The sequence below is a fragment of the Elephas maximus genome, chromosome 16, assembly GCF_024166365.1.
Source record: "Elephas maximus indicus isolate mEleMax1 chromosome 16, mEleMax1 primary haplotype, whole genome shotgun sequence".
NCBI lineage: Eukaryota > Metazoa > Chordata > Mammalia > Proboscidea > Elephantidae > Elephas > Elephas maximus.
The window spans coordinates 51,348,916-51,375,784 of NC_064834.1; the positions used below are offsets into that span (position 1 = coordinate 51,348,916).

The 26,869-nt window shown below is 41.8% G+C and overlaps 2 protein-coding genes across 2 annotated transcripts in view; one reads left to right on the forward strand and one right to left on the reverse strand.

Moving 5' to 3' along the window:
* The window catches only part of ENTPD7 (ectonucleoside triphosphate diphosphohydrolase 7), a 48,111-nt gene extending 45,409 nt beyond the window's left edge, over positions 1–2,702 (forward strand). The window contains exon 12 of the mRNA XM_049855683.1: positions 266–2,702. Coding sequence (XP_049711640.1) covers positions 266–497 — 232 coding nt within the window. The 3' untranslated portion in view covers positions 498–2,702. The remainder of the gene's footprint in view (positions 1–265) is intronic.
* LOC126059748 (cytochrome c oxidase assembly protein COX15 homolog) lies at positions 1,246–26,821 on the reverse strand. Its single transcript, XM_049855690.1, has 9 exons — positions 26,580–26,821; positions 25,164–25,354; positions 22,596–22,718; positions 22,124–22,310; positions 20,293–20,460; positions 19,542–19,623; positions 15,325–15,479; positions 13,492–13,605; positions 1,246–12,550 (listed from the first exon to the last, which is right to left on the reverse strand). The coding sequence occupies exons 1-9, from the start codon at positions 26,667–26,669 to the stop codon at positions 12,419–12,421; spliced, it is 1,242 nt and encodes a 413-aa protein (XP_049711647.1). The 5' UTR covers positions 26,670–26,821; the 3' UTR covers positions 1,246–12,418.
* Between the last annotated feature and the right edge of the window lie 48 nt (positions 26,822–26,869).

The following is a 26,869-nucleotide window of genomic DNA, read 5'->3' on the forward strand; positions in this document are numbered from 1 at the left end:
GACTTTTTATGTTACAGATGACCAATTTTGTCTATCAATTTTTTTTTTTACTTCAAAGGCTTTCTGATTTTGTCCCTAGATTCTGGAGGGAGGTACAGGAGGAATCACATGGCAGCCCTGAGGCTTGGGACATTAGTCAGCTTTGCTTGCTGTGTGGAGCTGGTATCAGTGGAATAAATGAGATAACACCTTTAGGCCTTTCAAATCAGAGTAAATGTTTTGCTCTGGAACTTATGTTTCTTTCCACCTTCAAACTCTTCCCTAGGGATCTACGGCAAGAGGGTGTCCGACAAGTCCATGGTAGCTGGTTCCGTCTTTCCTTTGTCTACAACCACTATCTCTTCTTCGCCTGCATCCTGGTGGTGCTACTGGCCATCATCCTCTACCTTCTGCGGCTACGCCGAATTCACCACCGGCAAGCTCGAGCCTCAGCTTCACTGGACTTGCTGTGGATCGAAGAGGTGGTACCCATGATTGGAGTACAAGTGGAGCCCTGAGGCCGGACCAAGACTAAAGAAGTCTGACTACCCCAGAGTTGCTGCTCATTGAGTTTCACCATTTGCTTGTACTGGCTTCAGATGCTGCTTTGCCTGACCTTGTGGCTATTCGGCCTTGGAATTTCTACTTTAATTACTTCTAAGTACCCCAGGACCTCTTCTCTGAGAGAAGCTATAATGTGGTCTGGAAAGAACCAAACAGATGAGAGATTGGTGCTAACAAAGGGGACCAATCTTAGATCAATCAAGACATGTTCTACTCCTTTATCTGAGAGGTCTGGTGTGTTTCTGGGATCTAGCCTTTTCTTCCCTTGCTAAAGCATAAAGTTTGGCATTGGGCACACTGGAAGCCTGATTAAAACCAAACTTGGAGCATCTGATACCAAGCCAGAGACACCTTAGGAAGTGCAGCAGCCCCTTCTTTCTCTGTAACAGAGATATAATTTATGTGGAGATCCATAGCCTTTAATAGGGTTCTAAGATCTTTGCAGTTCAGTGGACCAGATAAGAATTTCCAAGCAACCAAAATCGCATAGCTTCTTTTCTTATTGACAAAGAAGCCATTGTGTGTGTGCCCCAAGATCCCTGACATAGTATTCCTGATGTTGGTATGTGATTTAAAAAGGCTAGAATCCTTTCTAAATGAATGGTCCATTGATGATTTTGACAATATCTTATCTGATGCCTAGTATGACTAGGATAGAAATTTTTCCATGTCTATGTGCCCCACAGGCTGTTCGGGCATTAATTTTTCTTTCTTTTTTTTTTTTGAGCCTTAATTGTGCTTGCAGGATGGAAAAGCTGTGATGGGGACTGGGTCCTGGGTTTGTCTGCTTTCGGGTCACTTAGACCTATTTTTATGAGCCCCTACAGGGGGCTTAAAAAAGAGTTCCTTTTATTACACTGCTAAGATCAGTGTGTAGTTTGGGAAGGGATGTATTTGGGTTGTTTTTAAAGAAAGGAAGAGCAGTATCAGGAGAGTGGGCAAAAGCAATAAAATTAAAGTTCCTATTCCTTTTTTTTTTTTGAGAAATAGAAATTTTCTCAATATCTGACTCTTGGAATGTCTGAAGGGAAGAAGCTCTACATTTTGGAATAGATAAATCTGTTAATAAGCCACCTGGAAACTTTAAGGACCTCTGTTAAGAGATTACTCAGTCATAAACAGTACTTCCATTAATGAGGGGAGAGGAAAAGCCATAATAATTACATTTTCATCCATTCTCCTTCAGGAGCTTTGCTCCTCCTCCACATTTAGCCTTTAAATTGCGTGAGGATTTTTCTTTCATCAGCTCTTGCCTCCCGCCCTGGAGTCTCCTTTATGTTTTACCTGTTCCCACATGTGGCTTTGCCTGTCCTGCCCATGACTGCTCCCAGAGTTGAAGTAGCTTTCTTTTGGTCACCTTTGATTTCTAGGGTTGAGTAGGGAAAAGGGTCCCTGACTTTAAGGAAAAAATAATGGAATTCTTGAAAAATAAATCCCATACTGGGAATAAAAAGGAACGAAATGCTTCATAAAACAAAGAAAAAGAAATCAAGGTCCTGTTAGAAACAAACTGAGAGGAAAACAAGTGTACTGACTCTCGGTTAGTAGGTAAAAGGGTGACAAGTCTTGTCTTCACATTAGATAAAAAGTGCATCTAGCATAGGTTATTATGGTTTCCTTTGGATATATTTCTCTTGGTTTCACTAGGGCTTATGTCACAGCTATTCCCTTTAATTTTCAAGACTTTTAATTTGCCTTTTCTTATTATCTTTGTGTCACTATGAGGGGATCCTCACTTGAATGAATGCTGCTTATAAATAATGTCAAAATATGTTTTTGCTCACCATTGCCTACTCAGGTAACTTTCTTTTTCCCTCACCTTGGTTTCCAAATATTATTTTTGGTTTTCTTGTGAGGGAATGATCTAGTCAAAAGATACCTGACTGGCAACCACTGATCACATTCTTGCGCTCAAAATGAAGTTGTGGTGGAGAAGAGGTGGTGATTAGTCCAACTGAAAGCTCTTAGTAGGAAAGTTGTAATAGGAACAGCTACCATTTGTTAAGCACTTCTTTTGCACCACTCTGTTAAGAATTTTGTGTATTATTTAATCATTGCGACAACCTTTCAGATTGATATTACTGTGTTCTTTTTTAGCTGAGAAACTCAGGATGCCTACATTTATAATTTTTTCAATATAAATGTCTTTCTTTTTCTTATTTTGTGTTTGACTTTTTGTTTGGTTCATTATTTACATAATGCTGTCTCTTCACTATTTGAATATCATGAGGTCTACGCTTGTCATTATTACCATGAGTAAGACGTTCCAGAGTTCCACAGTATAAAAATAAGAAGGAAAATTTTTATTATACCTCTCAGAACAGAGTATTTGCGATTGGTATTGGTTCCTGTGCCTCTTCCATTGTTCCCAATTAACAGATTTAAATGAAATGTCGCTAGACAGAAACGTAAGCCATTTATTCCTTGCTGAGGGCCAATTATTTTTCTTTCTGATAATGAAATATTCTTATTTATAGGTTTGCAGACTGTCTTGCCATACCTTTAATCATCAATTTTTTTCAAATCTCTATTTGCATTTGTGCATTTTGAATGGTCCATTGTGAAGATAATTATGGTTTCACAAAACTCACATTACATTGGTTCCTTTGAATTCTTGGTTCTTGATAACATTAACAATGCACCTGACCTTTATTACTTTTGTTATTACTGAGAGAGGTCACAAATGTCAAAATTGGAGTCAGTGGCCTATAGTAATGATCCTTTATTAGTCTTATGATGGCACAATCTATGATAACTCATTCCATATAGTGAGTTCTAGTCACCAGCGCTCCTTGGAAACTCTGTGGGGCAGTTCTACGCCGTCCTATAGGGTTGCTATGAGTCGGAATCGACTCGACGGCAGTGGGTTTAGTCATCAACGTAAGAAAAATATGCAAAACAATTATGTGGCATAACGTTCACTTAAATTGCAGTTATACTTCTAAGCCAAATTATACTAGCTTTCTCTGTGTACTTTAGCTCCTTGAATTGTCTAGGAAATTTTAATCACTTTCCACCAACCTTGTATGTATTCTTCAGATGTCTTCCAAAGTATACTGTCCCTCCCTCCCTCAGCCTAGGAGCGTCCTTTACCTTCGAAGGCCTTGGGCAGTGACTGGTAAAATGCGGTTAAAGGCCGCCATGCATTTGCTGAACTAGTCTTTTTAAGCATTGACATTTATTTCCATCTCCATATTTAATTTCTTGCTGGTGTTATCTAAGCAGGTGCTGTCCCACTACCCTCATTCTCATAGTTTTGTGCTTTGCTTTTTCGTCAGGAGTGAAAGACAAGTAGATGGTATGATTTAGTGGAAGGAACCGTGGGCTTAACGAACAGCAGACTTGGATGCTAGTCTTGGCTTTGTCATTAACTAGCTCTGGTACCCTAGAGAGCAAGCTGCTTGACCTCTGCTTCATTCCCCATCTATTCAATGAGGTAGCCAGACAGAGCCATTGATCTAAGGAACTAGAGGCAAAAGAAAAGGTAGAAAAGAGATACGGTTTCTGGAAGAGGATTTTGGCCTTTGGTTTAGAAGACCAGGCTCTCCACAAGAGCCAGTGGTTACCTCCTATTTTAGCCACAGCTCCTGACAGTAAGGTTGACGGTGGGAATGGAGCTTCTAACAGTAATCATTATAAATAAATTTCAGGTTTTTAAAACTGGGCTTCTGGAGGCCTTCTAGTCAACCCCCTTGATTTTATGGATGATTGAAGTTGTAATTTGTGCACAGTCACAGTGACTGGCCTCCTGGATTCCAAGTTTCTCTGTTCTGTGTATCACACACACCACTTTGACAGCTACAGTGAAATGATTTAGTGACAGAATCTTCCGCCAATGGTGTTATTTCAACAGAATCATCTATTCTTTGTAATACAGCTGGCTGCAACTAACCATTTTATTCATGCCCAATCTTTGTAACTGCTTCTGGTTTTCATTTGTGATTGCTTTGCTTAGAAATTAAATTCGAAATACATTGTTAGAAATAGTTCCCAGTTCTTTACTAAATTTGTTCTAACTTCTGTATTTCTTTTAATACTTAAAAATTTTTAGATGTCTGTTTTAAAAAACTTGCTTAATTTTGTACAATTAACCGCAGCATGTAAGCAGTCCATGTGATGGTTACAATCTAAACTGTTTAAGGAATAAATGCCTACTAGATCTACCTCATTAAGGAATTTGATTGTAATTCTTTGGCAGTTTCCAGACTTCCTTACAGAAACCATATTGTTTCTTTTTGCTGTCTTTAAAATTATTTTCAAACTAATTCAAAATTAGTATCTTAATTTTCCTTTTTGCCTGTGGTATGCTGGATAGCTTTGTTTCAATTGGGATTAAGAATTCACTCAAATTATTCTCTTAGGTTATGCTACCTTTGGAGTCCTGTCACTGGGGCCAAATGCTTCTGTCAAACCTGTGAGGATTTTGCTTGTGTTACACAAAATATTCTGTTAAAAAAACAAGGACTTGAAAACCAAAAGTTTTGACCCATTCAATTAATACATAGCAAACGTTTTTGCAGACAGAGTGAATATACCTGAAACTGAGTACTTTTAGGTATTGTTCTGTATTCTTTATGACTCCCTTCTTGCCTTTCTTTATCGTAACCTGGATTTGATCTAAGTTGAAAAGCTGTAGTGCCTGGTTTGGTGTCCTATCTTCTGGTTTCCGTTTCTGCACGTGGTTCTCTTATGTGTGACTTGTTACAGCTTCATTTTATGCCTACTTTGTCTACTTCCTCTCTCTTTTTTATATCCTTGTAGACTTCCTTCAGAAACCCTGGTGGCATAGTGGTTAACTGCTACAGCTGCTAACCAAAGGGCTGGCAGTTTGAATCCACCAGGTGCTCCTTGGAAACTCTGTGGGGCAGTTCTACTCTGTCCTATAGGGTCGCTATGAGTCAGAATCGACTCGACGGCACTGGGTTTGGTTTTGGTTTGTAGACTTCCTTCTGTTACTACACAAGTGTTTCCCTTTTGCCTAATATCTCTCTTTCCCAGTTTGTCAGTACCGTTATTAGAGGGACAGGAGAGGAATAACACACCAGTTAACCATTTTGTTTCTCTGGAACTCTGTAGCATTAGATCCTATTGTTTGTAAAACTGAATCATTACTGACTCTTTAAGGGCTTTCTACTTTTAAAATGTATTCAATCATTGTTTGCCAGTTCTACAGAAACCAAAGTTGAAAAAAAAGTCTGAATCACAGGATGTTTATAGCCATGCACGTGACTTCGGGCAAGCCTTAAGACATTTCTGTTCCTAAGCCTCTCTTTTTTAAGTAGGGCAGCCATCGTACACCCTCTGGTGGCCTACCACTCCTCTGCACTGTGGTAGCCCTGGTACTTTCCTGAGTGGCTTCTACACAGCACCTACCAGAGTTTGGCCTGTATAAGTCTTCCAGTGGTGAAGCCTCTATCCCTTATTAGCTTAAAGTCTTTTCTCTTGAAGTCAAGATCCCAGACAAATATTTTGATTTCTGGTATTTCTTATTGTGTTTGAAATTCCACTGTTCCCCTTTAGTTGAAGCCCAAAAGTATATGCCTTATCTCCTTCACTATTTCTGCTTTGAGCAATGGACCTTGCAGCAGAGCATGTTGAAAGGCATCTTTTTATTACGATCCAGAACTAGAGGCTCCCTTCTCACTCTGAAAAACCAAAGGCTGCCTATATTGCATGACTTCTTGAGGCTGCTAATAGTGTGTTTCTAATGTTTCACATTGAACAATTTTACTGAACACAATTCTTAAAACTCTCAGTGATAAACACTGTTAAATCAGTGTTGGGTGAGACGTGCAATGCATGTTAGAGAGGCCACGCACTATCCCTTATGCAGGGGTGTGCCAGTTTGGGTTAAACTTGTCAACATGTAACCCACCACCTGTCCCAGTGCCAGAAGGATAGTCGCAGATAACCTGGTTATCCCAATATCATGCTCATTAGTTTTAGTCTCTGCAAGCAGTATCACTTCAGGCAGAGTTGTTGTTATTAGGTGCCGTCGAGTCGTTCCGACTCACAGTGACCCTATGCACAACAGAACGAAACACTGCCCGGTCCTGTGCCATCCTTACAACCGTTGTTATGCTTGAGCTCACTGTTGCAGCCACTGTGTCAATCCACCTCGTTGAGGGTCTTCCTCTTTACCACTGACCCTGTACTCTGCCAAGCATGATGTCCTTCTCCAGGGACTGATCCCTTCTGACAACATGTCCAAAGTATGTAAGACACAGTTTCGCCACCCTTGCCTCTAAGGAGCATTCTGGCCGCACTTCTTCCAAGACAGATTTGTTCATTCTTTTGACAGTCCATGGTATATTCAATATTCTTCGCCAACATCACAATTTAAAGGCGTCAACTCTTCTTTGGTCTTCCTTATTCACTGTCCAGCTTTCACATGCATATGATGTGATTGAAAATACCATGGCTTGGGTCAGGCGCACCTTAGTCTTCAGGGTGACATCTTTGCTCTTCAACACTTTGAAGAGGTCCTTTGCAGCAAATTTGCCCAATACAATGCGTCTTTTGATTTCTTGACTGCTGCTTCCATGACTATTGATTGTGGATCCAAGTAAAATGAAATCCTTGACAACTTCAATCTTTTCTCTGTTTATCATGATGTTGCTCATTGGTCCAGCTGTAAGGATTTTTGTTTATGTTAAGGTGTAATCCATACTGAAGGCTGTGGTCTTTGATCTTCATTAGTAAGTGCTTCAGGTCCTCTTCACTTTCAGCCAGCAAGGTTGTGTCATGTGCATAAAGCAGATTGTTAATGAGTCTTCCTGCAATCCTGATGCCCCATTCTTCTTCGTATAGTCCAGCTTCTCATATTATTTGCTCAGCATACAGATTAAATTGGTGTGGTGAAAGAATACAACCCTGACGCACATCTTTCCTGACTTTAAACCAATCGGTATCCCCTTGTTCTGTCCGAACAACTGCCTCTTGATCTATGTAAAGGTTCCTCATGAGCACAATTATGTGTTCTGGAATTCCCATTCTTCGCAGTGTTATCCATAGTTTGTTATGATCCACACAGTCGAACACCTTTACATAGTCAATAAAACACAGGTAAACATCCTTCTGGTATTCTCTGCTTTCAGCCAGGATCTGTCTGACATCAGCAATGATATACCTGGTTCCACGTCCTCTTCAGAAACCGGCCTGAATTTCTGGCAGTTCCCTGTCGATATACTGCTACAGCCGTTCTTGAATGATCTTCAGCAAAATTTTGCTTGCGTGTGATATTAATGATATTGTTCTATAATTTACACATTCGATTGGATCACCTTTCTTGGGAATAGGCAGAGTTAGGGGTAGTTAATCGTTACCCCTGCCACAATGGACAGCATTATTTGTTACTATAAATTAAAGACAAAAAATTCTGGGTTGACGTATTAAGAAACCATGTGTTTTAATTTCCTTTGATGTTTTAAAAGGTTTGGATTTGACAGATTTGCCAGGCTTTTGAAAATATTAATGGAAATATATTTAATCCTATAGATAAGTGATGACTTTTTTTGAAAGAGATGCCTGGGACATCCATCTGTTAATTATCCATTTTCCATTCAGTCAGGCATTCGTTCAATATTTGGTTTGTGTCTGGCAGTGCCAGGAATACCGCAAATACAAAGGTAATTAAGCACTGGGTTTTTTGGTTTTTTTTCCACTCACTAGGAGCTCACAGACAGGCATATAGTTATATAGCTAAATACAACCACATCTGCTTTCCCCAACTTATTCTATCATACCTAATAAAATTAAAACACTGTAAAACATCTGAAACTTGGACTTATTTTATTCATGAGTTGTTACTTTATTGGACGAAACTGTAGAAATATTAGCATATGATTCTTTGGTTGGGTCACGCTGCCCTCTGCTGACTCAGTTATTAACTAAAGAAAATCTGGGTTTGTGATGGGATGATGATGTGGGCATCCGTCCCAGTGATGGCAGTTTCCTTCCTCTAAAGAATTCTACTATTTAGAAGAAGTGATATCCTGTTAACACACTAGCACAGAAGATTAAATGAGACAGGATGGGGTGAAAATTCTGAGGGAATGGGAACAAGCTGGTCAGAATTTTCTAAGGAGACTAGGCTGTTAGGCCAACCCAAACCAAACACGTTGCCATCAAGGTGATTCCAACTCACAGTGACCCTCAGGACAGAGGAGAACTGCCCCAAAGAGTTTCCAAGGCTGTAATCTTTATGGAAGCAGATTACCACATCTTTCTCCCAAGGAGTGGCTGGTGAGTTTCAAACCGCTGACCTTTCGGTTATCAGCTAAGCACTTAACCACTACGCCACCAGGGCTCCTTGGCTATTAGGCCAGATGTTACCAAACTTGTCTGCACACTGGAATCACTTGGGGAACTGTACTGATGCCGGTTCCTGCTCCCAGTTATTGTGATTTATTTGGGGTGAGCCTCGGGCCTTGGAATTTTTAAAAGGTTCTGTCTAATGTGAGAGAAGCTGGGAACCACTCTAGGGTGAGCAGGTTTTAAAACAGTGAAAGAATATGAAAACTCTAAAACGCTAGGCAAAAGTATAAGCCCACCAGAGTCTGGGATCCTTAAAAAATCAAAGATAAACTGTCTACCTCTGGTTTGCTAAGACCCACCTGAGAATGGTTCCCTCAAACACACATTGCAGGACTCACTGAAACTCAAAGAATACTAGAGTAGAAAGGGAACTGAGATCATCTAGTCCAAAGAGTGCAAATGGACAAGCCTTATATCATTTATGGCTCCCAAATGAGTTTTCTGGCCTGCGTAACATTTAAAAAAACTTGCAATTAGTTGCCAACACTTAAACAGAGCTTTCACACAAACATGTTTGCCTTCTTTAAAAACTAGCAGCTCTGGCAACCCTGGGCCTCCAGAGCAACAATCGGCCAGAGTTCACAGTGGCTTAGCCTCCTAACAGAGGCACCAGCTCTCCAGTTCACCACTGTCTCCATCAGCCTGATCCCAGTGGACAGTTGATCTGGTCCAACCTACTGTTGCCTTCTACAGAACTAAAAACTACTTTCCTTCATAAAAAGACCATACTTAATGGTCTGACTGAGACTAGAGAAATCCTGGCGGCCAGGGTCCCCAGACCTTCTGTTGGCACAGGACAGGAACCATCCCCGAAGACAAGTCATCAGACATGAAAGGAACTGGACAGTGGGTGGGAGAGAGATGCTGATGAAGAGTGAGCTAATTTTATCAGGTGGACACTTGAGATTGTGTTGGCATCTCATGTCTGGAAGGGGGATGGGAGGATAGAGAGAGTGGGAAGCTGGCAAAATTGTCACGAAAGGAGAGACTGGAAGGGCTGACTCAATAGGGGGAGAGCAAGTGGGAGTACGGAGTAAGATGTATGTAAACTTATATGTGACAGACTGACTTGATTTGTAAATGTTCACTTGAAGCTCAATAAAAGTTAAAAAAAAAAAAAAACTACTTTCCTGCCATTTTCACTCATTGCTCCCAGCTTTGCAGCAAAGGAAAGCTCATTCTCTCTCTGCATGAAGGCTTTAATTTCTCCAACAGGAATCCTTCTCTCCCTAAATCTTTTTTTTCTCCTGCTAATTATCCCCAGTTCCTTCAACCATTCCCTGTGGGATATGGGTTCTGGACTCTTCACCATCCTGGCCTCTCCTCTGAATATACACTTAGTTGTCAATGTCCTCCTTTAAATTTGGTATTCAGAGTGAAATGTAACACGTGAGAGGTATTCTACACAAGTTGTGATCTGGCTGTGACACTCCTACTGATAAAATCTGAACACCACTGATTTTTATCAGTATCATCGCTTTGTTGGTTCATACTGAGCCTGTGACAAACTGAAATCCTTAAGTCTTTTTTATGTGAAATGCTATAAAGCCAGGATTCTCACCCCAAACTTATAAAACCTATTTAATTTAAATGAGAACTTTATAATCTCTTTATCTTGATAGTGTCACTCTGGGACTGTTTTGAATTATGACTCTCATCTATATATGTAAGCAATGTTGGTTTGCTCCATCCTCAAATCTGATGTTTCTGATCCCTTCATGCAAAGCACTGATTTAAGAAAAAAAGGTGAACAATATTAAGAAAAAAGTTGAACAATACAGAGCCCTGTGAAATATCAGCAGAGACCAAAATCACACCAATTCATTAATCAACAATTTGTTTAAACATCCATAGAGACTTCCATATACAGGTAAAAAAAAAAAAAAAATTTTTTTTTTTGTAGTCCCCAGCTTATGAGAGGGTTCTGTTTTGATAACCCCACTGTAAGTCGGTTCTGACTTATGTCAAATACCTCATTTTTTTTTTCATAATTATTGCCTTTTATTATCTGTATTGTTACAAATCCAATCTTTGTCTTTGGGAGTTGGCATGAGAATAATAACATCAGCAAATTACACGTTGCAACACTGTGTGTAGTACATATTACCAACGACGAGATTTATGGGAAAAAAAGAAACAGATGGTCTTAATGCTGTTTGTCCTAACTCAAATATGTCATAAGTTAGGGAATACCTGTACTACCATTAAGGCCATATTTCCTTTTGTCTTTCAGGAACCAATGTACAGTGTTTATTCCATTCCTCTGACCTAGCAATAGCCTCTTTTTCTAAGTTCTCATAAACCACTTTGCTGTACAGCCATGCATCACTTAACATCCACTATACGTTTTGTGAAATAGGGCGTTATGCAATTTGGACATTGTGGGAACACCGTATTATATAGAGGCAGTCCCTGGGTTACTCGCCCAGCTCTGCCCGTTGTTCTGCTTGCCTGAGGAATGCCACCTGCTCACCGGACAAAGCCCAAGACCTGTATCCATTGGATACAGGAGGCCAACCTTGGCAGGTGCGCAGCTGCAGGCCTGGCAGCATCTGTGCCAGCAGCCAGACCTGGACTTTGCACACCTCAAAGCACAGGGCAGGGGGCACACAGGGGTGCGAGGAGATGGGCACGGGGACTAAGAGGGAAGCACGTGTGCCGCGTGCCAGGAGCACAGCTGGCAGTGGTGGCCCTGGCTGCTGCTGCCCTGTTGATGCAGCCCAAGTGCTTCCTGATCATGTGCAGTTGCTACTGCTACAGCCCACAGCTGGGAGCCTGAGAGCACCTTGGCCCAGCCAGTGCCTGAGGCAGGGGCAGAGGAGCTGCAGCAGGTGCTGCCCTGAGCCAGGAGCAAATGGAGGTGCTGGGGGGATCGATACGTGCCAAAGAGCCCTGCTGCTCATTCACTCTGGGGGCTCGGGGTCTTTAAAACCATTAGGGGGAAATAATCAACAAAAGGAGAACCAAAACAAAAACCTAGGGGACCAGGGATGTACACGCGGTTGGACCCTGCCCAGACAGACATCATGCGGCACATACCTGTATACAGACATTGACATGTCAAAATCTATCATTTCTCCATTTTTGAAATTAAGGATACTGGAAGACACTAGCTACTTCTTGCTGAAAGTTATCTGGCTATTTTAGGGTGTGCTAATCCTTCCCTTTGAATCTTCACCTGATGGAAATGAAGATTATAAAGAATTCCACTTAAGTAGAATTCAGGACACAGGAGACCAAGGACACAAAACCATGCATGTAGAATCAAGAGCTTGCCAACACTAAGTAGCTTGAGACAGAGCCTATTAAGAAGCAAAAAATGACAGACATTTCTCTACATTAAACCTAATTTTCAATATGAAAAGATTAAAAAAGGAATCTTTAGTGTAAACAATACATAATGACATACTTGATCCAGTGACTCTTTCTCAAAAGCAGACAAAAAGTTTTAAGTAACTTGGAAGCCACCTGGTATGCCAAGGTCACCCTTTTGTTCTTGCACTCTCTGAGGAGCTCTCAAAGGAACAGTTTCAGTCCCAGGAAGATGATCCTCTGAGAATCATTTTGGGACCCGTCGGAGTTCGTTCATGAGCCAAAGGGAAGCACTGAGCAGAGCCAAGGAGCCCGACTGGTGAGTGGCAGCCAGAGGGGTTGGAACGTACATCAGCAGAGTGCTAATGCCCAAGCCCACCTGTTACAAAGGCAGGAAAGCAGTAAGAAAAGTGGTAACCACCAATTCAGAACTACAAATGACCGGGCAAAGAATGCCAGGTACACAAACCTCCACAGTTTCCCATCAAAACACTCAAAAATATATTTTTCATTTCTCCGATAAATATACTTACAATGAGGGAAATTCGAACAAAATAGATAAGCCTGACATTTCCCTTAATTATCCTTTACCCTGTCCCAGTTTCCATCCTGAAAGGGTAACCACTGTTAGTACTTTCTACACCCTGGCACTTTTGCATTTTTATAGAGGAAATAAGAGTTTTGTGCTTTAAAAAACACGTATCGTTCTGCAACTTGCTGTTTTTCACTTAACAATAACCCTTGAGATCTTCTACTTTAAACTGCTGTATTCTACAGTACGCACGTACCATACCTGTTTATTTAACCATTTAGGTTGTTTCTAGTTTTCACTATTACATCAATGCTACGATGACTTTCCTTGTACCTAGCTCTTTGTGCATTAGAATAGCCCTAGGGCAGACACTAAGTCAATCTGCTAGGACAAAGGATTGATACATTTACCATTTTAAAAGATATTGCCAAACTGCCCTCTGAAAAAAAAATACACCAATTCATGCTCTCGCCAAGAATATATAAAGGTGTCCATTTTCCTGTGCCCGTATCAATACCTGATTATCATTCTTTTTCATTATTTTCTGGCCTGACAGGCACAAAATGGCATTTCTTGTTTTAATTTGCTATCCCCTGACCATGAGTGAGGTTAAACAGCTTTTCATGTTTATTGGCCAGTCATCATTCCTGAGAACTGTGTACTGATATCCTTATTTCCTATGAATCTTTTCATTTATTATAAATTGAAAAGATTTTCTCCTAGTCTGTCCCCTTTCTTTTTTAACTTTGTTTTAGGAACACCCTCAGACAAAAAAAAGTGGTTCATACCTGTGTATATGCCAATGCCAGCAGAGTCACTGCTGCCATCCTGGTCCTCCGAGGAAGGGGAATTCTCCGGGAGAGGAAGTAAAGCACTGTAACGGCAGTGACAGAACTGATCCCCTACGGGGACGAGAGTCTCTCATCACAAGTGCCAGTACGGAATTTTCCACCATCCTGGTGTCCACCCACCTTGCATATATTTTCTCCAGGACCACTGAGCAACTGCTAAGCACTCAGCTATACCAGTCACAGTGCCTCACCCTGAGTTCCACCTCTGATTATCCCTCCCCAGTCTCTCCACTGCTCTTCTTCTTCTGCTTCCCTCTTAAAATGCTGGTGTTGCCCACAGCCCCACCTAAACTTTCTGCATGTATTACTTTATACACATTCATTCTCCCTCGGTGATCTTATCTACTTTCAAATGTGGGTAATTCCAGGCATGGCCCTTACTTTTTAAATCATTCTTTGCATCCTTATCCCTAATTTTATCTTTTCTCTAATCCTCTTTTTTTTTTTCTTTAAAAGGCAGGGCTGGCCCCAGGACACAGCACATGTGTTATTTTCCTCAGCTGCAAGTGGAGAAGGTGGTGGTGCTGCCAGCTGGTGCTAAAAAAGATCTAAAGTCTCATTTTCATTCCAACCCCTTCAGAACAAGCGCCTGGGACCAGCAACAAGGCTTCCTTCCCACTTCCGTGATGTCAGGAAAAATATTTTTCTATTCTATTTCACATCTTCTTTTCGGAGCTGCCCATGATGACTTTCAACCAGACTTTACTTATTCCAAAACACTGCGTGGAGGTAGGGACTGAGTCCACACGAGGTAACTTGTCCAAGCCCCCGCACTCCCTTTAGATATCTGAATCCTCTGGACTTCTCCCTTTGGATGTACTTTCATCACCCCACACTCAACATGCCTCAATTTAATGACATCCTCCTATCTCTAGCTCAACACTCACTCCAATAAGTACCATTTCTGTGAGTCTTTTTTTTTTTAACTTTTTAGTTGAGGCTTATCCTACATACAGCACAGTGCATGAATCTGACGTGTACAGGTCCATACATTTTAACAAATGAATTCTCCAGTTACAAGCACCCAGATCACATTGGTTGTGTTTGAAGCATGTCACAGAAGAACTTTGGGATCTCTGTTGATCTTTCTTCCCTTTTATTCCTAAACAGACAACCTTAACCCTCTATTCCTTGAAAACCTCTGTCTCACACTCTTCTCAAGTCCCACTGCCACCGTGTAGCCTTGGCCCCCATCACTGCACCTGCACGACTGCACTGGCACTATTGCTTCTCACTGGTCTCCTTGCTGCTGAGCTTTTCCTGCTCCAGTCTATCATACCCAATCAATCCAGTCTTTCCCTGCCAAGCCAACCTTAATGTGGCCCTAACAGGCCCTTAATAAATACTAGCTTAAAAAAAATGAAAAGTATGTATGATGCTCCTGGCTCCTTGGGGTTCTGGTTCAGCTTTGACAGCTATGTGCTGGGCAACCAGTCTCTGCACTCTCTTTGTACCTGATTTCTGCTGAAATGACTCTCCTGCGTATACAGGATTAAGGGAGGTTACCACTTGCCAGGGTGGTAAAAAGCATATTAGAACTTAGGAAGCTGGAAGTATACTGAAAGCCAAATTTTGGCTAGAGGGGATATGGGTGATTATGACAAAAATATCTGATCAGAGAACTGTCACTAGGATTTCTTCCAAAAAGAAAAGGGAATATAGTTTCCACTCTACCCTCTCTCTGATGCCAGCAGTGCTTTGCTGATACTCCAAAGCCTGTGGAAGCCCCCTGCACCCCCATTTAGTAAGGTAACCACCAGCCAGACTTACCAGAACACGGTGATCAAACTGTACCATGGTGGGATTCTCAAAAACATTCCTCAGGATGGGGGAGAAGGTAAAGAGATCCTCTGGGATCCAGGATTCTCCCATCTTGGGAAAGGAGTTGTAAACGAGCCCAGCATCCAGCCCTGCTACAAAAGCCCCTGTATTCCAAGATAAATGGTATTTATTAAAGTAAGAGAAAGATGAGACCAAATACTAGTTCTGACAGAAAAAGCCTATTATCCTAGAGTTAGACAAAAAGAATAGTTGGGGAATAATAGATCTATGGCAGGAGTTCTCAAATAGGGAATTTATAGCACAATCACTATAAGAACTTAAAAAAACAAAAAAACTTTGCCCCATATTTGCCCCACCCCAAGATTCTGACATGCCTCCTCTAGAAAAGTGACTAACTCTGGAGGGAGACGTTTATTAGTTTGGAAAACCTTCCTCAGTGATTCTGATGCCTCCCTCACCCCCTACTGAGAACTACTGATATATCCTGGAATATACCTACTCCCTCATTTGGGCAGGCTCGCTTCCTTAGGTCTCCATTCAAATGTCGCCTTTTCATACAGATCATCCCTGATGATCCTCTTTAAAACAGCACTCCCAGTCACTGCAATGGTGGAAATGTTCTCCCTCTGTGCTGCCCAATGCAATGGCCACTACCCACATGTAGCTACTGGGCACCGGAAATGCAGCTACTGTGACTGAGGAACTAAATTAATTTTAATTCATTTAAATAGCCACATGAGGATAGTGGTTACTATATGAGATAGCACAGTTCTAAGTAAGACAGGTTGAGGTTGATGTATGGTTTAAAGAATGAGAAAGAGGGGAAGGGTCGAGATAGTGGAGTCGTCAGAAACTTCTGGTGATCCCTCTTACAACAAAGACCCCCCAAAATAAGTGAAGTGATTATATATATGACTAGTTAGGAGCCCTGAACATCAAAGGCAAAGTTAGGAAACTGGACTGAGTGGCAGGGGGAGGGAGGGATAGCTTAGAAGTGGCAAGGAGTTTCTAGACCTGACTCGGAGGGAATTGGTGCCCCTGAGGCACGATCCCCTGGCACAACCGAAGTGGGGCTGGTGATGTTCGGGATGCAGGTTCCCTGGGGAGAGACAGGGAGCTGCACAGTCTACTCACGCCTCCGGAATCAGAGAAGAACGGCACTCTCAACAAAAGATTAAGTACGTGCATCTAATTTACCATGCTCTCAGCCCCCAAGCTGGCTTCAGTGGCTGTCGATTTCCCTGGGCCTGAGATAGGTCCTGCTGTGTGCCCTGAGCCATTCTCTCAGCCTTGGAGAAGGCATAAATTAACAATTTGGGGAAAAGATAATCTGCCAGCTCCCCTAAGCTGGGAACTCAGGGCAGAAGCGGCTCCTCTCCAGGCACAAATGGTCCACGAATTTTGAATACCTTTCACCCCTGCACAGACCTGTGTGGACCTGTTTCAGGAGAATAGGCCCTTGTTGGCACACTGAAACGGTGTATGCGCCTGAGACCTGACTTCAACTGTGTCAGCTGTGCAGTAGAGAGGTGGGTTTTTGACATGTGACACCACTCTATTAAACAGGGTCCTCACCTACCCACATCAAGGGCCTGAGGACTGGTGGCTCCACCCACGCCACTTAGTAACCCATGACAGTGGTCCAAGAATAAGTGATGCCTCCCACTCCTTACAACCAAAAGCACTGGGTGCCCATGGTTTGGCTACAGAACCCACCCAACTGTGTGCTCTAAGGAACAGGGACGTGCTTTCCTCACAGACACATGCAGAACAGTTGTTAGCACCCTGCCTTGCTCAGAGCGTGACCCCCTGCTGCAACCAGATACCTGTGCCTACACCAATCACCCCACCCCTCTAGGACTGTAGGTCACACTTGGTGACTGACTACCTGGACACCCGAGCTGAATCCATATAAGAAAAATGAATGGACTCCTAGGCTTATATACATGGTAACAGCTCTAGCCATCTGGTGACAGGACATTAGAGCTTCAAAGGCACAGATAATCAAACCATCTCTCTCAAGCAGCCTATTTGGGCATATCAAAACAAAACAAAGCAAGAAGCTAGAACACAGTAATCAAACATAAAATTAATACAATAACTTATAGATGGCTTGGAGACAACAGTCAATATCAAGTCACATAAAGCAGCAGAACATGATCCCTTCAACAAGCTCTCAAAACAAAGAATCAAGGAATCTTCTGGATGAAGGCGCACTCCTGGAATTACCAGAGGCAGAATATAAGAGATTAATTTACAGAATTCTTCAAGACATCAGGAAGGAGATCAGGCAAAATGCAGAACAAGCCAAGGAATACACAGATAAAGCAGCTGAAGAAATTAAAAAGGTTATTCAAGAACATAATGAAAAACTTAATAGGCTGCAAGAATCCACAGAGAGACAGCAATTCAGAAGATTAACAATAACATTACAGAATTAGACAACTCAATAGAAAGTCAGAAGAGCAGAATTGTGGAAGTGGAGGCCAGAATTAGTGAGACTGAAGATAAAACACTTGGCACCCATACATTTGAAGAAAAATCAGATAAAAGAATTAAAAAAATGAAGAAATCCTAAGAATCATGTGGGACTCTATAAAGAGAAATAACTTATGAGTGATTAAAGTACCAGAACAGGGATGGAAAACGGAAAACACAGAGAGAATTGTTGAAGATTTGTTGGCAGAAAACTTCCCTGATATCGTGAAAGATGAGAAGGTATCTATCCAAGATGCTCATCAAACTCCACATAAGGTAGATCCCAAAAGAAAGTCACCAAGACATAAACAAACTTGCCAAAACCAAAGATAAGAATTTTAAGAGTGGCTAGGGATAACCGAAAAGTCACCTACAAAGGAGAATCAATAAGAATAAACTTAGACTACTCAGCAGGAACCATGCAGGCAAGAAGGATGACATATATAAAGCACTGAAAAAAAACACTGCCAGCCAGGAATCATACATCCAGCAAAACTGTCTCTCAAATATGAAGGCGAAATTAGGACATTTCCAGATAAACAGAAGTTTAGGGAATTTGCAAAAACCAAACCAAAACTACAAGAAATAGTAAAGGAAGTTCTCTGGTTAGAAAATCAGTAATATCAGATATCATCCCAAGGCTAGAACACAGGACAGAGCAACCAGATATCAATCCAGATAGGGAAATCACAAAAATAAGTCAAGATTAAAAAAACACTCAAAACAGGGATACAGAGACTTCATTATGTAAAAGATGACAACATTAAATCAATAAAGAAGGACTAAAAAATGTAGTCATAGATCTTTCATATGGAGAGGAAGTCAAGGCAACATAAATTAAAAGTTTGGTTTAAACTTAGAAAAACAGGGGTAAATACTAAGGTAACCACAAAGGAGACTAACAATTCTATACATCAAAATAAAATACAAGAAAAACATAAAGACTCATAAAAATAAAAACAACAACAATGAAAAAGAGAAAAAGACAATATATAAAGAAAAACTACTCAGCGCAGAAAATTAAGTGGAAAAAAGAAACTGTCAACAACACACAAAAAAGACATCAAAATGACTGCACTAAACTCATACCTATCCATAATTACGCTGAATGTAAATGGACTAAATGCGCTAATAAAGAGAAAGACAGTGGCAGAATGGATAAAAAAACAGGATCCGTCTATATCCTGCCTACAAGAGACACACCTTAAAGAATGAGAAAGACCTACGATGCTCTTTCTGCCCTGCCGAATTCCCCACCGTAGACCACCTCTGAGGGCAGGCCTTTTGTCTGACACATCTTATTGTAATATAATAATGATAACATTTACATAAAAATAACAACAGCTAACATTTTGTTTTTGCTACATACCAGTTACTGTTCTGAGCACTTCACATATATTACTCACACTATTATCATCATCTCCATTTTACAGATAAGGTTATTAAGACCCAGAGAAGTTACACAGGTTATATAGTTCCTAGGTGGTGAAGCCAGGATTTGAACCAAGATAGTCTGGATCCAGGTAGATGTTCAATATTTTTGTTCATTGACTAGAAGTAGGATTTTTAGAAGGGAAGAAGGAATAGAGAAAGAGGGTGAAGATGGTGAGTACAAGAGAGGCAGGAGTGAAATGAAAATACAGGACGTGCGAGGAAGGGGCAAAGCATCGAGCAGGAGACTTAGAGTGGAACAAAACACAGGCCATCTTTGATGAGTAGAGTCCTACCTGAGAGTGCTGTAAGGAACACTAAGCCTGCTGTTCCATGAGCAAATCGTCTCAACCATAGGAGTTGACGAGTTTCAGGCAACTAAATAAAAGAAAATCACTCAGATAAACTGTATTGCAGGAACTACAAGAGGCAGCAAAGATTTTCCTTTAGTTAGCATACAGAAAAAATACTTGTAGACAAGATCATGAAGGTTTACTATGATGAGAACATTCAGGGAAGCCCTGAACAGGGGAAAGAAATGGCCAAAGAGATTTCCTGAAGAGTATATATTTTGTGCACTTCTATATATTTAAAGGTCCGCATCTAAAGAACAAACAATACAACATGGCTCTTGTATACTTCCCTTGCCTCCTATCCACCCTACCTTTTGGGATTCAGAATTAAAGCGGTTGGGGTATCTCCTGTTGTTAGGATTCCTTCACACTTTTTCCCTGAAATTTGTGTCTTCACCTTCCCCAACAGACACTGCTGACAAAATATTCAGCTCCTATACTAATTCTCCCTTGAATGAGTTGCCCCAGCTCAATAAAATAATTGCACTTTTTCTTTGCAGTCCCAAACTTACCCAGAGTCCCAAAGTTCAGTACTTCTCTAAGCTTTGGTTATGTCTAGTTTCTATAAATTGATAGACGCTACTTGAATCTCCGTGTTTTGTCTTAGGCCTTTCCATTACAACCAGAATTTCCATTTCCTTGATGCCATCAGCATCTCTGCAACCATGGTAATAATACACAGGCTGACTTTTACCTTATGCTGAGGGAGCAGCAGTGAGAGGGAAGTCCACAAGCTGGCGCAATAAAGAACAAGGGCTGATCCCAGGTGTGCAGCTAGGCGGTACTGACTGACTCGAGGAATGTCGTGGGAGTCTGGTTTTTCTTCCAATCCGCTTTTCACCATATACCATCCCAACAGACCCTAGAACCAAAAAGAGAAGAGGCAACAAAACAAGGTCGAAATTGTCTGCTCAACTTTACACTCAGAGGAAGCCCGTTATCGGCAGTACTCCCCACCTGACCCCTTCTTTCCATACCCTCCTAACCCAGCCCAGTGCCGTCGAGTCGATTCCAACTCATGGCAACCCTATAGGACAGAGTAGAACTGCCCCACAGTTTCCAAGGAGCACCCGGCGGATTTGAACTGCCGACCCTTTGGTTAGCATCCGGAGCACTTAACCACTACGCCACCAGAGTTTCCTCCTATACCCTCTTATAGCCCCAATATTCCTATCCACATTTCTACATACAGGACCACAAACACTTAATCACTATTTACATTAACTTTTTACTGAAGTATAATCCAAACACAGAAAAGTGCATAAAGTATACACTCTTCAGGATATCTTTGTGGGCATTTCTTTCTCCCCTTCAGATCACCCTGTTCTAATCACCTTGATTTCATCTGCACAGAACACAGAAAGATGAAAGCGTATACCATGGGATTCATCAGCCCCAGCTTTCTTCCTTCCGTAGCCCTATCTGCCCTTTTCAATTTCTGCTTCCCTGGAAGTCTGTCTTTAGTGTTTTTAATTTTATTCTAAAATAAACCCTCATTTTGTTCTGCAGTTGCCATCAAGTAGATTCCAATTCACATTGACCCCACGTATTTCAGAGTAGAACTGCGCTCCGTTGGGTTTTTACGACTTTGACCTTTTGGAAGCAGATCACCAGCCCTTCTGAGATGCCTCTGGGTGGGTTCACACTGCCAACCTTTTGTTTAGTAGCTGAGCACTTAACCGTTCGTGCCACCTAGGGACTCTTCTAGTTACTATTAGGCTTTTATTAACATCTAACTCTTTGTTATCTGTTTCTATTGCTTCCATTTCTTCTCTCCCATCACCCTCCATAATTGGCTCATATTCTCGGTTAAATTAACCAATTAACTTTCTCCTGATCAAGTTCTGATGATGTTTCTTTGATGTCTGATACTCTGCAGCCTTGCTCTAGGACCCCTACACCTTGACCCAAATGCTTCTGTGTGTCTTCTCTCAGATACCTTTTCTTGGCTCTGCCTCACCTAACCCATTAAATGTGGGAGTATTTCCAAGCTCTTTTCCTTAAGAGTGGTTCAGCTTACATGATTTTAATCATCATTGATATTGAATGTGTCTTAACTACATCTGTGTTCTAAGCTCCTACATCCTACAAAATGTTCCGCCTTTAGAATTTTCTTATTTACTTCTGTAGCCATTTTAGCATAGGGACCCACTTCCCTATACAGCAGGCAAGGTAGAAAGAGAGGGGAGCTCAGTAGGAGCATGATAGGAAGGATAATCTAATTCTTGTGGCACATAAGAATATGTTTACTGAGCGCTGACTAGATTCTAGGCACTAAACTGAGTGCTTTGTATGCATTACCTTATTTAATATTCACACACCCTAAATGGTAGGCACTATTATTACCCCCAATTACAGTAAGGGAATTATAGCTTACACATGTTAGATAACTTGCCCTACTAAGTGGCAGAACTGGCCCTCTCCCACCCTGTTATGCCACTTCAAAGACTAGTTCCTTAAGAACAAGACCAACTATGAAGCTCCATGGACAAATCTCTGGGTTCCCAACCCTGGATAATTCTCACCTGGAAGCAGACTAAGCCACAGAGAGCAAGAACACGTCCTTTCATGCCACGGCTGAGCCAGCCCTTTCTCCAAAAGTAGGCAGCAGGCAGGACGTATGCGAGGCCTACAAGGCGCCCCCACATTCGGTGTGAGTATTCCATGTACCAGATGAACTTGAATTCTGCCAACGTCATATTGTGATTCAAGCTGGGTGAAAAGGGGAGTAAAAACAAGAAGAAAAAGGAAACACCTATTTAATTTTTATTTCCTTATAGAATGCAGGAACATTCCTGGTCATTAAATTTGGTAGGTTTGCTGTTCCTCATCAGTGACCTCAGTATCATTTTGGAACTGAGGTTTAGAGTGAAGAGCTCACTAAACATACCTAAACCAAGTGTCAAGGCATAAAGGAATCTAACCATTTTAGAGCATTTAAGTTGCAAAAGACTGAGTGTCTGATGGGATGTTTACCTGATTTTCCCTAATACTTACATTTTAAATTCTGGAAATTGCTGGTATTTTTGGAATTCTGCTTCCCATTCCTCTCGGCTTGTAGGAGGCTTCATCTCCTTTATTAAATGCCAATCTACCATCGACAGGCCAGACTCTGTCAACCTTAGGACAGGAAAGATGCTGGTTTACTTATAAATGGTTTACCGTGGTAGGTGGATCTGAACTTAACCTCCCCATAGGTAAAGACATCATTTCATTGTTTCCTCTTCTGACACTTTTCTCTCTTCTTACTGCTGAGAATTTTGTCAAAAACAATTGCCAACAGGTCCAAATTTCTTTACCCTCTTATTCTCTCAATCCTTTCTTTACATTCTCCCCACTTCCTTCTCTCACTAGCATTTCCTAAAAGGCATAATCAAACTTTAGACCAAAGAAATGTTTCCTAAGTGCATAACCAACACTGTTCACACAAGGAAAAGAGATTACAGACATAAAAATTTTAGATTCTTGAGTGAATTTAAAAACAATAAAATTCAAATTTGTTACATTTTCCCATAGTAGCCTACAAAACACATAAAAAAGGTATTTTGAAAGAATCTTAAAGAAATAAGGGGTATAGAGACTGTGGAGAGAATGCAAAGAACATATACTTCATTAAAACTAAAAGTATTTTCACCAAAAAGAGCTAGGGCTCCTAAAATAAAAGGCTCATTTTAGGCCTGAGGCAAGAAATGTATAAAATGAGCCTGCTGCATCTTATCATACCAGGAAGCAGGGAAGCTATCAAAGGTTATCAGGGTCCTGTCAAAAAGACTCAGAAGCCAACTTGAAAAGGCTCCGACTGACTAAAAACGAAACAGTTTGAGCAAATCATCATCATTATCACCACCACTGTAATAACTGAAAACATCGAATACATTTAAACCTACGAGCTTCTTGTTGTTAGCTGCTGTCAAGTTGGCCCCGGATGCGTGGCAACCCTATGTACGACGGAATGTGATCCATAGGGTTTTCACTGACTGATTTTCAAAAGGAGATCACCAGGCCTTTCTTCTTCGTCCATCTTATTCTGGAAGCGCCACTGAAACCAGCTCAGCATCATAGCAACAGGCAAGGCTCCACTGACAGTGCTGACTGCACATGAGGTGCACTGGCCGACAATCAAACCTGGTCTCCCACATGGAAGGTGAATAATGATGCTTAAAAACACAAACACCTTACTGGTCACCTTTAGAGGGGCCCGGATAGGACAGAACTAATTTATTATCTTGAAAATTGGTAAATTATGGAAAAGAATCAAGTATTTATTCTGCCTTTCCTATAAAAACTGTACCAAATAGTTTTGATACAGGGAAACTTTCTCTTTAGAGTTGAGCTAATAAAATTTAAATATTACAATTTTGCAACTCTAATCAAATAGTCTACCACCCATTTTTCAGTCTGTCACACTGTGGTAGTTTCTGTGTTGCTGTGATGCTGGAAGCTATGCCACTTGTATTTCAAATAACAGCAGGGTCACCCATGGTGGACAGGTTTCAGTGGAGTTTCCAAACCAAGAGAGGCTAGGAAGAAAGACCTGATGATCTACTTCTGAAAATTAATCAGTGAAAACCTATAGGCCATAACAGAATACTGTATGATATAGTGCTGGAAGATGAGCCCCCTAGATTGGAAGGCATTCAAAATACAGTGGCCGAAACAATGAAATCTGCATACCGGTGATCATGAAGATGGTGCAGGACTGGGCCATTTCGCTCTGTTGTACATGGGGTCACTATAAGCTGGAGCCAACTCGACAGCAATTAACAACAACAAAATGAAATAACAGACCTAGACAACTGTCATTAATGGCTGTTGAAATCTCTAACAGGCAATAATCAGACATTTTGGATGTCCTAATGTTCTAAACACCATCACCTATGAAGTATTTTTACCCTCCCTCCCCCAATCCAAATTTGATCAAGCTACCACCAGTTTACAAGGAATACAGGGGTAAACAGGACATGTTAAACACCACCACAGGTGTACAATCAGCAAAATCCAGACTGTGGGGCACTCTGTAGGATGACGACTTGGAGTTCTTCAACAACAACAACAAAAAACTATAAGGACAGAGAGAGACGGTGCGGGGGGGAGAGCAGGAGGAGAACGTATGATTTAGAGACATATAGAAACTCTGTGGCGTAGTGGTTAAGTGCTATGGCTGTTAATTAAAAGGCCGGCAGTTCAAATCCATCAGGTGCTCCTTGGAAACCCTAGAGGGCAGTTCTACTCTGTCCTACAGGGTCACTATGAGTTGGAATGGACTCGACGGCAACTGATTTTTTTTTTTTTTTTTTTGACAGATAAGAGACATGAACTGATTGTGATGTATAAAACTTATTTAGGTTTAACTCAAACAAACAGTTAAAAAAAAAAGAAATTGAGATAAACTCTAAAACTGTTCTATGGCAGGGCAAACCATCAAACATGTTCCTTGTTTGGGCCTCAGTTTCTCCATCTATAAAATGTGGGAGCTAGACTAGACGATCTCTCAAGTCCCCTCTCCCTCGGGATCCTGTGATTCTACTCATGCTGCAAACAACTGACCTTCTGGTGACTACTCACCTAGTTACTCCACCAAGAATAACCGCTCCGGCCACTGTTCCACTGCAGATCAGGAGCCACTGGCCCACCACCCGCTCAGCAGCCTTTGAGGGAAGGGACACCGTACCCCTTCCAGATTGCACAGCTACTTCAGAGATAGTGCTGTATTGTCCTGGCTTCAAAGGGCGCCTGATCCCACAGCTGCAACCACACTAAGGATCAAGACAGATAAATTACAACTGGAGAAGGGGAAAGGCCTCGCTCCATTGCTACCTATGCCTACCCACTCTGGAGTACCCTGTCTGGCCACATCTCCCCCACTATTTCCCCGGTTTACATCATCTCTTATCCAGATTACTATATACACCTCCCAATTGGTTTCCGTGCTTCTGTCTTGCCTCACTCCAATCCATCCCCACCCTAGACAGTGAACTTTCTCATCTCTGCATACTTACACCAGACTTAAAACTCTAGATAAATGAGTTTTCTTTCTTCTCTAGGTCTTTACACATGATGTCTCTGACAGGGACACTCCTTGTTCCTTGTCTGAGAATTCCTACCGCAGATCTCAGCTTATACGTCACCTCCTCTGGGAAGTGTTCCCAGATGCTCCCAAGTCTGCAACGGGTGCCCTCAATGCCCTCCCACAGCACACTATACCTCACCTACAACAGCCCTTAACACATTGTAACATACCTTCAGGTTCACGTGTCTGTATTTCCCACTAAGCTGTCAGCTCTGCGATAGGAGGGTCTACTGAGTCTGGCTCTCTCCCTCCTGCAATCTGTTCTCTAGTCTTGCGCCCTACCTAACAAGACCTTTTTAAAGACTTGACGAATTAATAAATGAATGAACTATGATCTTCTCCCAGACAGGAAACTTGTATTTATCTTTCTGTTCCTAGTTCCTAATCCATAATAATCACTCAATAATTATTTGTTGAATGAATACACACCTTGTTTTGGCTCTGTGCGAGTCCACAGACTCTGTTCCCTTTCTTGTTCTGCTTCTAATTAACTAACTTTACACGTCAGTTAAATTAAGCCTCAATTTACTACTTTGTAGAATGGGGGTTACAGTCCTTACCCTAACAACCTGGGGGGCTTTTAACAAAAATCAAATACACAGGTAAAAATTATGCAGCTTTTTGTGCTAAATGCTTGATGTGCATTAATTATGTAATTCTCTCAACAACTTTATGGAGTAGGTATATTGTTATCTCTATTTTACTGACGAGGAAATTGAGGCAGAACAGTAGCTTGGCCAATATCACATAGCTAGTAAGTGGCAGGGTCAGATCCGAACCAAGGGCTCCGGACACAAGCAAATCTTTGTGAACTGTAAGGAGCTACAGAAATGTGATGTAGGGCTATCTCTGCCCTGACCCTGTCACCCCACTCCCACTTCCGCCACTCTGAGCCGGCCGCCGTGCGGTACCTGTGCTCTAGGCGCCGCCCTAGGAACCAGGAGCCGGAGACAGGGGCTCCCCGTCAAGGCCTTCAGGGGCGGCAAGAGCAAGCGTTGCATGCTGAGGGCAGTGCACCGACACCACCTCCACACCCCAGCGCTCTACGGTCTTCTTTCTTCGCCACCGAAAGTGGAAGCACTTCCAGGTCACGCAGAGCCAGCGCTCCCCTTCTCGGGACGACGCGACCCGGAGGCGCAGGGACTACGCCTGCGCGGGGCCTCAGCGATCGCGGGGACTGCTGGGGCGTGGGAGTCGGGGG